At 34.4% G+C, this 11,754-nt stretch overlaps 1 protein-coding gene across 5 annotated transcripts in view; it reads right to left on the bottom strand.

Moving 5' to 3' along the window:
* Positions 1-7,636: 7,636 nt before the first annotated feature.
* Positions 7,637-11,754, bottom strand: part of MMH-1 (MUTM homolog-1) — a 5,726-nt gene continuing 1,608 nt past the window's right edge. The window contains exons 5-10 of one of the 5 annotated variants that reach the window (XM_078587591.1): positions 11,554-11,679; positions 9,945-9,995; positions 9,142-9,219; positions 8,759-8,861; positions 8,302-8,336; positions 7,637-8,208 (exon numbers count right to left, since the gene is read on the bottom strand). In XM_078587591.1, the coding sequence (XP_078443717.1) occupies positions 7,867-8,208; positions 8,302-8,336; positions 8,759-8,861; positions 9,142-9,219; positions 9,945-9,995; positions 11,554-11,679 (735 nt within the window). In that variant the 3' untranslated portion in view covers positions 7,637-7,866. Of the gene's footprint in view, positions 8,209-8,301; positions 8,337-8,756; positions 9,023-9,141; positions 9,220-9,944; positions 9,996-11,553; positions 11,680-11,754 lie in introns of those variants that run through there. The other 4 variants (XM_078587592.1, XR_013583953.1, XR_013583952.1 and 1 more) reach the window with 4 other exon arrangements.

The raw sequence follows: 11,754 nt of genomic DNA, 5'->3' as shown, positions 1-11,754 counted from the left end.
CCTAAGCTCTATTTTTATATATTTTAGTGATTTCTTAGACTAACCCCAGTTGGCTCCTTAGATTCAAGTGGATTTCTCACATGTTTTTTAAGTTTTATTTGAAAAAAGGACTTAGGTAAATGATGAATTTGGGATAAAAATGGAATAATGGAGAAAACATAGCCATCTCCTAGAGAAAATGAAGATGCCCAATACACAAGAAGTCCACTAAAGAAGCCAATTCAAACCTTTTTAAGAATCTCGTCAATTATAGGCAGGAGTTGTGGAACTAACCCACAATATGAATTTGAAATGGCTGTTTTCAAATTGGGTAAGGAGGGAATGTGGAATCAGGTTAGAAATCAAGTAGTCCTTTCCCTCCAAACCCTTGTAATTAAATCCAATGGCTGGGAGAACAAGGGTACTTTTATTTAACCTCTTCTTCCCTTGATTTGTATCTCATCTCTGATTTCTGCTCCCAACTCTCGTTGGAGTCCTGGTCCATCAGATTTCATTGATCCATTTTTGTTCAAAAATTTTTTGGGAGAGAAATTTCAAGGGTAATGAAGATTCTTGGAGAAAAGTCACCAGTTGGCCCTTGGGGGAAGTGACAACAAGTTTTGTTTGATCACCTGAATGTTTTATTTCACTTCTCTCATCATTTCTTCTAGGTAAACATAACAGTAGATATCATATACTTCATACTTTCCAAAAATCAAATGGCATTACAAAATTCATCTTTTAGCAAAAGTTACAGCATTTTTGTCCACTACCCATTTCTACCAGCCAATAGCAGGCTGCCGCACAGAAATTTTTGCCACAGGAAATGCGACCTGAGGGTCTATTTGTCCTGAAATTTTATTTCTTGCCCTAAAAGATAGCAAATTTTTTTTCAAATCATATTAAATTATTGGAATATATTAGAGACAACATAACTATTTATTTGATTTATTTAAAATGGTTTTGACTAGTTTTCCTTTATTTCTTTGAGTTTCTCTTAAGAGAATAGTTAATAAATCCATAAAAATATAAAATCACCTTAAAATTATTTTAAGATAAACTTTAATTTTAATTCACTTTCTCATCACCTGCTTCGTGTGGAGTCAACCCTTTCTCTATTTCAAGGAAAATTTATAAATATTGTTGAAGAAATTAGAACCTTAAAATGATTTATTTAATCCAATTTCTGGTTTATCACACTTACTGAATAAATATTTTAGAAACATATTAGAGAAAATTTTAAGTATCTGAACCATGTCGAGGTACTGTTATAATTGGTTTATGTATGTCTTTATAAATTGAGTAAACAATGAGCGAAGACCTTTATGTGAAAATATTCTGAGCATCCATCAGTTTCTTAATGAGAACTAACTTGGTTACCATTAATGAGTTCCATATGTTATATTTACCAGTCATTCGTATTTTCAGTCTCAATTTTACTGAAGTTCATTGAAATTCTATGAGTCCATTTCTGATTGTTTGAATATTTTTCTATGGAGAAATGACATTGTATAGATGGTAAAGTGAATTGAACAAAGGATTGACTAAAATTCATGAGTAATTCCATATAATCGCATTTAAATATGAAACTTCAGAATTGAGGAAGTATTGGAATTACTGGAATAATATCATATTTGTATATATTCTATAAATAAATTATTATTCAAGAGTCATGATAAAAGGACAAGAAACTGAGAACTAACCTGGTTACCATAAAAAGATGGACCGATATTTGATGGATATCTAGTCCTTGGTTATTTTGTGTGGCATAATTCTTGATACACCTTAGTTTTGTGGCCCCCCATATTATTATAGCATGCAATCTAGCATATGTTGGCATTTTTAGGGTCTCAGCTTTATAACAACCAAAAGAGCACACTCTGACTCAGGATACCTTTGTCCTATAGTTAAAAACAATTGAGGCTATCATCCATGAAACATGATGAAGGGTGTATTTTAAGTGTGAATTAATCTGGTCATCCCTTGGCATCTTATGGTGGAGCTACAATATAATTATTTTCCATTAAATTTTTCACAGAATATTACTTCTTTTATTTTAAAAAATCTATTAAAAATGCTATTTGTAATTTTCATTGTTCTTGCGAAGGTGTACTTGTGATGTCCCTCTCTATGCAGGCCTTACACTTCCCAAGTATTAAGATAAAGACTTGAGGTCTATTCACCTGTTTCACAACAACACATTTCTCTAAAACTCTACTTTGTACCACACTCAGCTGCCTGCTGCTACTTTTACCTGAGACCGAATAAACTAACCCCATACTCAATCCACCATTGAGAAGGATAAATATTAAAAATTTAATAAAATAACCCTATGTATATATTTGAAATAAATATATTCATTTTATTAAAAAATATATTGTTAATATAAAGTTTGTCTTCAACTCTGGAAATTTTTTTAAATATTCCACAAAACCTTATAATGGCTCACTAAAAACCATAAAATTTTGCCTCCTAGTTATGAATAATAGTTTATATTTACTCCCCTTCAAATAATATTAAAAATGGAAGTAGTATTTTATGCGTGAATGGAGTAAATGTGTATAAAATAAATGATAGTATGTATCAATTTAGTCACTCAAGTGCATAATTGTTGATAATTTACATGTAATTGTATAATCAAAGCATATGTTATCAAATAAAACATTTTTTAAAAAAGGGAGAAAAATCTTTGATGTTTTGGCTTCTTCTTTCTTTTTCCTTAAAAATCTTAGTTTATGACAGGTAAAATTATCAGTAATTGCTTTGTATTCTATCATATAAAGCTTCCCAATAAAAATTACTTTGGTAGAAGATGATATAAGAAAATTCCATTTTTTCATTATATTCAGATAAGAAAAATATTTTTAAGCTTTTGAACTCAAATACTTTATATTGAACATACATAAAAATGGCTAAATCCATATGGAAATAAGGAATTTACTTTCTATACTTGTTGGGATCAGAAACTATGGACATTAAATTGGTTTTAGAAAGCAGGGTGATAATTTGATATGAGTGTTGTAGAAAATAAAATGGCTTTAGAAAGGAAATTAGGGCTTTAAAGGAGGGTATATTTAGGGGCACATGTCAGAAAGACTCGCATAAATTTGACCAGTGTGTGGGGTATAACATGGCAACGAGAGATGCTTGGTGCAGAAAATTTTCGCAGGAGCATTAATCTTGTATCTCATTAGTGATCATGTTGTTGCACAAATAGGCAGCATTTAATTTCATGATTATGCAAAAATATAAATGGATTGTAAGTGTATGCAATGAAATAAATGTTATAAAAGCATTATTTATAGTAGATGAAAATATTAAGAGTTATGAGGTGACTGCTAAATATTTTTTGCCATGATTATTTTTTCTCCTTCATTATAATTTTAAATCAATGAAATTTAGTATAAAATCGAATAGTAGACTGGAGGCTGACTACTTGATAAAGAGATGCTGAAGAAATTGTGCTAACATAGAGATAAATAACATAATATTTGTGCAGTTTAAATAGGCAAGAAATATCAAAGTAAAAGTAACAAGATCATGCATCATACGTATTTTCTATTTCCCCCTCAACCACCTTTCCTTGTGGCATTTATACAGCCATGATAATGGACACCTAAGTCTTTTAAAAATCCCCACTCAAGAGTCAAGACTTATCCTCAAATATCAAATTGATCACACATTATTCATGCATCATCACTTATGCACTGTGCCTTATTTTTTTCTGTAACATCTTAAAATAACAATTAAATTAAAATATGAGTCCTTGAAAATGGGCTCCATGCATAAGTGAATATATATTAAGTCTATTAAATATATACATTTTTTTATTTGGGCTCCGTATTTAGAGTTGTGAGATCAAATTGAAGATAATCCATGAACTCCATATTGTCTCTCATTTTCACCTCAGGTGATAAATTTTAGAGCTCATTTTGTCTCTCATTTTCACCTCAGGTTATAAATTTTAGAGCTCATTTTTTGAAGTGAAGGATTCAGTAAAGTATGTTTTAATAATAAATAATAGAATATTGGACTGGGACAATGGTACATATTCTATTCAAGCCAGAACAAAGACCATCCGTCCAGAGGGCAAGGACAATTAAGACACCAAGGAAACTATGACGATGTCTACTGAGTGAGGAGATCAGTTCAACCATAGAGCAAGACAGGAATTGGCAATGCAGTTTGAAGGGAGGAGTAAGTGACATGTAAACACAGTCCAAATTAGAATGCTTAAGACCGACCCCCAGTCTTTCATGTTTGTAGTTGATGCCAACTCTTGGATAATGGTGGGTTGAGGTAAAAGTTATAGCTTTGACTGAATTCTATTCCACAGGGAACTAAAAAAATTTATCACAAAATAATGGAGAAAAAGTTGGATGTGTCCAAAGGGTTAATTCTTGTGATGTGAAAATTGGTCTTGGTTCCCATTTTTCTATAGAATATAAAGCAATAATAGAAAATTTGTTCTCTTACATCAGATATATATTTTTTCATGACGGTCATTTGGCATTTAAATAAGGGAATATTTGATTTTTTAATTTTATAATATTTGTATTCATGTTAGTCAAGCCTTCCTGTTGACATAAATAAATTGGGCCAAAGGAAAATTAATATGGGCCCAGTAAAATTTTTGGCTATTAGATGCCCCTTTAACCAGCCGTGCCATCTTCTCACTTCACGGACGCCCTCTAACAATGTCACAGCTAATACCAAACAACACTAAGCTGATCTTGGACAAGAATGATCGCTTGTTAGAACTCGTCTAGGGTTAATTAGTAACTAAGCTTGGGCCAGTGTAGATCCCCCGTGTGGATCTGACAATATGTTTCTCCTCTTGGGGATTTCTTTCAGACGTTTCCCCAGCAAAGTTGGACCTTGTTTGGCATACAATGAACCTCCATAGAGTATCCTTCTGCCTTTGATGACTCATACACCAACTTCTACCTATAAAAAAATGATAATCATGATCCATCTCTCTCCCTACATTAAACAGTCATTTTACCTGAATGGAGCATATGTTCTTCCATATTAAAATAGCTACATTCACCAATTATTGTCAAATTTACTCCCTACCTTCTGGCCCATCACTCCCATTAAACTGCTAGAGTATTGAGTAGATCTTTAATTCACTACATGGCTCCAGGAGTCCCTCCTAATAGATAGATATCTTTCTTTCTATAGGTTATTTAAAGGGTTAAAAAGTAGAAAACTTTTCTTTCTTTTAGGACAGAGCAAAGGGTTATTCAGGTTATCTCATAATGTAAAAATAGTAACTATCAAATAAATTATCATGTAAAAAAAAATGTGGCAAATTATATAGTTGATGTCAGTTGATTGGTAATCCCAGCCACCTTACTCAAACCATGACCACTTTGTGTTGTGTGGCATGCACCATTAAGCCTTAGGCTCCTAAGGCTCCTAAAGACTGTTGTGCCTGGTTGTGAGGGGAACTGGGTTGATGGCAATGATCATATTTTTATCACATAAGAAAAACCTATTTATTTATTCATTCTTATTATGATATGAAAGTAAAAAGCAAGAATACAGCTGTGCTACACAATGACTGATATTTTTTTTGATGAGAAGATCATTCATGTCATGGTCATATTATTCAGTCAGTCATAACTACTAGTCAACATGCTCATTGCTTCATCATGCTCTTGAGCTAAAAGAAAAAAAAAAAGAAGTAAAGAAGTTAAATCTAACAGTCTATCAACTCAAACTTAACCAAATGACCTAGAGACACGAACATGACAACCAGAATTCTGAACTCACTCATTTTTATCTTCTTACTAGCTGTCTTCTCTCTTACATGTGTATGCTTAACAAAAACAACAAATTAATTATAAAATATCTTTTATTTTTTTTAATTTCTGAAATTTAACTATAAATGCTCATGAAAATAAAATGATTCAATTTTTTTTAGAGTGACATTATGATTTTTGTAGATCTAAACATTTTTACGAAATCATTTATTTAAAGAAATCAGTTTCGGGTTCAGAATATATTTATATTATTTTTTGGGCATTTTATTCATGGAGATATCGATTTTTTTTGACTCAGTATTCAATTTTATAATGATTTATTAATGTAGTTTTCCCTAAAATTTGTGCCCCGCCATATACGCCAATCCATTTGATCAAATGACAACCACTCATAAGTTTTTGCAATGATTGGCATTGTTAATCGTAAGGAAAAGCTAAAACTATGGCATCATGAATCAAAATGACATAATGCCTCAATCATTGATTAAAAGTTTAATTTTTAATTATTAAGGTTGACATGGACCAATATGAAAAAGGTGACATTTGAATCAAAATAAGATTGGATTCATAGATCGAGTAGAAAATTAATTAAAAAATAATTAAAAAGTTAAAAGTTGCCACGGTACACATGGTGCACAGTGTACGATTGCAACTGGTTAAAAGGTATATTGATGCTGACATGGCACACAAAAATACATAGCTATGTAATGAAATCATTGGAATATATGTCTTTTCTAACAAAATGGCATGTCATTTAATACAAAAAAGAATAAAAAGATAAACAAATGAGAGAGACAGTGATGCGCTGCCATATAACAGCCATTAAATAACTATCATTTTCAAATATTTCTATCTTTTTCTTTCGTAGCACAGGTTGTACTCTTGGAGTTAACATTCGCAAAATACGAGATTCCACTTCACAACTTGATATATGTTGGGACTTAAACCACCAACAGAAAATGAGGAAGTAATAGTGCTGATGATGAGGAGGGAAAAAAGTAGACAACTAGAATTGATTCAACTTCACAACTTGATATCAATTTCTGTTGATGCAAAACTCTGAAAGTAATAAAAATTTCTTAACCTCAACTGCCCTCAACCATGGATGATGATCCTCAGAAAAAAAACAAGCAAAATACATGTTTGATGTTTGTGATTGAATTATAGTTTACAGAATAGAATTTTCAAACTTAGAGGTTAATGAAACTAAACTGCTGACACGTTGGCACCCAAAAATTACATATAATTGGACCATAAATCTTAACGAAATGAACCTTCTTATACTTCCTAACCAAAAATCAACTCTCACGTGCTTTCTGAAGCATTTGATCCTTAAAATAATGGCTAGCCAATCTCCTATCTCCTAGTGTCATGCGGCCAAATCACCTCATAAATTTAGAAACCATTAGGACAGGTCTACACATATCTGCAGTTCAGTTCTAATATAGCAATTAGCATTACAACAAAGACAATGTATTGTTGTGAGAAACATCCCAAATCTAAAATAACAAATATTACTACCCTTTCTTTGTTTCTAATCCTAATACCCCAGATAATTCAGTCTGGAGGACAAAGTAGCAAAAGACCAACCATGATTCAAGGAACAGGGCAAGAAGTAGAATTCGAGAACGGGGAATATTTTCCATATTTTTTCATTAAACGTGACATATTTTGCAAAGGGATTGGGACTGCTAAATCATGCCCAAATACTACTATCAAACAAATGATAACAAGCATAAAACTGTATCCCAGCACGCCACGGATTGAAGGATGTCAGGCAAAGACTTAACAAGAAGCAGACCAAGAAACCGACCCGCTAATTAGACTCTACTAACTAATGAGGTGAAATCCAACCTAGTAGATGGACTCAATATCAGGAATACCCCATCACCCTCCAAAACTGCAAAATATATTTAATTAATATTGGAAGCAAGTTTCCAACATTTGCCCTTGAGGACAAGGCAAAAATAGCTTGGGGGGTTACTGATAAAACCCCACCACTGTGACCTATACAGAGGAAGAGATTCTTCTAACACAAGCTTCCTCTCTACACTCAACATAAATCACCAGAGTTTGCCACAAAAAACTTCTGTCATGGTTATCATCCTCTGACTACTTCCTACTTCTTTCCCTTCTTTTTCCTAATATCGACGCGCGTTGTCTTCACCACAGTCTTCTCTTTCGCTCTTCGCTTCCCAGTTTCTATCTTCTTCTCTTCAACCACAGACTCTACTCCTTTACTCTTCCTAGACTTCTGTGCCGTCTTAATCGGGCGCTTCCCCTTAATATTAGACTTTTCTTCTTCTTCTTCCTCTTCATCTTCAGATTCTCTATCAATAGTCACTCTCTCTCTTTTTCTAGCAGCTCTGTTAGGGAGAGGTGACCTTTTTGATCTTGAAGATGAGACTTCTGAAGCTTTGGTATGATCTAGTTTCTGAAGCTCAGGCACAAATGCAGTAGTCTGAGCCAAACACAAGAAAAGAGTTTGATTTAAATGAACAGCGAGATCGTTAGTCAGCAACACAGTGCAAATAGTATTAGCATTATAACTTACCCTTCCGCCAGCCGAGATGAACTCAATTTTCTTACCTGAAAAAAAGGAAGATTTTAAGAAATTTCAAAGAAGGAAAGTTTCGTCACTGATTCTTCATCGACCGCTATTGGTGAGAAATTTGATACGAAACTCATTTAAAAAAGACTCTGGGAGAAGAAAATCAACACAGATTTCCCTGCCAGAATGTGCTTCTCCAACATAAGTTACAGTATAATAAAAAAACCAAAAACTAGTCACAGTAATTTTCTGCATAGAAATTCTTAGATAAAATTACCTGCTCCGGAAAAATAAGAAATTCATCTCACTTAATTTTTCTATTTAGAGTCAGATATCCTTGGATGGTCAAAGGATGGAAGTTTCCAAATAAATGAAATATATGTAGCTTAAATATTCACATTTAGAGAGCACTCTACTCAGGAAAATGATCTAAAACCCACTATGGGTTAAGAGACCAGACCATCAACAAATGCCTCTCCGGGCTTCTTTTCGCGAGAATGAAAAATCCAATCACTAGGAAATTGGTTACTATCTGCTCCGACATCCACTGCCTTTTCAATGACCTGTAACGTAAGGAAATTTGACAGGTCAAAGATGGAATGAAAATTCAAGTCCTCCACTTACCACAGACACTTCCAGGCTTCTTCCCCCATCGAAAATGAAACAGCCATTCAATAGGAAAACGATCACAGTCTGCGTCAACTCCCACCGCATAGTGAACAACCTACATTTAGTAATATTTCTTGCATTTTCTTAAATACTCTTCGTAAGAGATTAGATGTAATCCCTTTATGCAGAACTGTTGTAAACAGTAGTTGACACTATAATAATATTTGAACTGACCTCTTTGATGCAACTAAGCAACTTCTCACACTTATCCCTCGTTAGAGAGGCAGCAACTTGCAACGGATGAATTCTCGCCTACACGAAAGGTAAAGTTGGTCAACCAGAATAATAAGAAACACACAAAACCGCGGACATTAATATTTGCCTCTTGAGCTCGCAGTAACAATGGAACTCATAATGAACTATGGGTGGAGGATCATAACAAATTCTTAATTGTCATCCAAGCCAAAAACGAAGGACGAGGACAATGATGTGACGGTTCGTCAACTCAAAATCATCGTCCTGCTGAATGTTGATAGAGTCAAGAGAGAATCACATTAAGAGGAAAAAATAAATTATTCAAAATTGCATTCATCATCCACCATCTCTGCCCTCGTCCTCATCATCGTAATGAATGACGCGGACACCGATGAGCTGTCGGCATCCTCTTGTCCTCATCATCTTGGATTTTAATCCATTCGCAAATATTTTAGCTCAAGAGAGCTGAAAGTTTTATAAAATGATATAGAAGAAGAACGCTGTAGATGTTGGTCACACCCGAGGTCAGTATACATGCTTCCCTTGGGACCTAATGAATGAGGTCCATGTTCTTTTTTTTTTATTTGTTGACCAATAGAAGAGCCAAATATTAAATTCACGTTAGGTTAAAGATGCCGCCCACCACTCACACCAGCATTCCAAACTCATTTAGCTTACATAGGAGAGCTTTATTTGATGAAAAACTAGGGAGAGCTCATCTTAAAAACTCACGGTAGAGCGGAATCAGACTGTTGTCACTAGAAAAGGCATTGCCTGCTGACCTGATAAAGAACCTCATCAGCAATCCAATTGCCAATGCCTGCGATGTAACTCTGCACAGTAAATGCCAAGCTCAGCACAACAGTTGATGTTTTCAACCACAACGAATGATTCACAAAGTAAGCACGAAGCATTGTGAGCAAGTCAATGGTACGGTGGATTGATAAATGAAATCAAACATCATGGATGACTCATAAAATCAAGTTATGTAATCACACGCAAAAAACCATAAAAACGGATAGGCAGACGCGCAATAAACATTATAAAACAGACTTTGAAGAGGACAAGAGAGAAAGGTGCGCAAAGAAACTTGATGGAGAACTGTCGGTAAAGAAGATTCACAAATAAGAGGCCCAAGTAATAAAGAACAGAGGAAAACACAGATGACATAAAATAAATTCATCAAGAAATAGCACTTTGGGGTTTTTTTTTTGAAAATTAATAGCACTTTTGGGGGTACCACTCTCTTTTCTCAAGAAAGTCATAGATACTGATGGATCAAGTCCTCTCAAATCTTTCTTTACATTCTAAAGATTACCTGAATTTCATTACGAAACATGTTAAAACTGTCTTCCCCTCTTCAATGATCGCCTGAACATGAAACTAAGTCCACTCAATTGTTTTCACTGGCAGATAAGTCCATTAGGTCTGATCACATTATGAACCCTTAATTTGATCGCACATGCTGAATATAATAACTCAAATGGAATTCCTTTGAGGATACTGACATGTATCTCCCTAAAGATCCAATCAAATATCACCGAAAGGTGAGAAGAAACAACCCTGCAATCAGCAAATAGGAAATTCAGTAGGACTTAATCAATGTCCTGAGATGAATTTCAAGAATGGCATAGAGACTAATTCAGAGGACAGAAGAGGAATAATAGAAGAAAAACATGAATGCTGTTGGATCAGCTGTCTCCTTGTCGGAGAGCTTGCCTGATTGGCTGTCCCTCAGCTGGATCATGGATAACCTCTACTGCTCCAGCCCACTTTGCCCGATCAGTTGATGATAGCCCAATCATTCTTGATGGTTATTTGCCCTCTTATTTACAGAATCCATATCCAAACCTTAATAGGACCCTCATCGTGCTTCTTTTCTGACATGCGGCCTCCTCAAGTATCTCACGGGGAGGTTCCTCCCTGATACTGTCTCCTACAAGAGGGTAGGGAGCTGACATTGCAACATGAGTTTGGCTTTATCGTCTTCCATTCTCCATTTCTCCTATCATCTCTCTTGCTTCCGCATTCTCTCTTCTCTCTCTCTTCTGTTTTCTTCTACAAAGATTCAATAAAGCAATTGTTGTAGTATTTATTGTGGTATGGCGGTTACACTGTTTTAAGCATTTATTTAATATTAAGAGAATTGGCGCATCAGATGGCATGGAAAATAATATTCTCACCCTTCCCTATCCCTGAAAGAATTACTACATGTTCCAGCCCAAAATACAAAGAAATTTCTCTGGAGAAGGAAAGTGAGCGACTAAATCAGAAATTTTCTGATACACAGTTCAAGGAACACAGCTTCACAAATAATAGGAAAACAGTTACTTCAAAATTAATAATATAATTTGAACCGAATTTTAACTATAATGCTAGAACATTCCTAACCTGATCAAGCAATAAACCCTTGATTGAGACACTTTTACTGCTCAGCAAATTCACAAATTCATCTAGAAGCATGGGCTCCAGCAACGCATCGGGACCAAGCTCAGAAATCGGAGGCATGGACTCAGGCTGTTATGCACAACAGTTTAGATCTACTAGTCAAGAACAAGAAATGATTACAAAGATAAATCAGATGAGAGGAAA

The sequence above is a fragment of the Wolffia australiana genome, chromosome 15 (genome assembly GCF_029677425.1).
Source record: "Wolffia australiana isolate 7733 chromosome 15, ASM2967742v1".
Taxonomy (NCBI): Eukaryota; Viridiplantae; Streptophyta; class Magnoliopsida; order Alismatales; family Araceae; genus Wolffia; species Wolffia australiana.
This window is presented reverse-complemented; position numbering and strand designations above follow the sequence as displayed.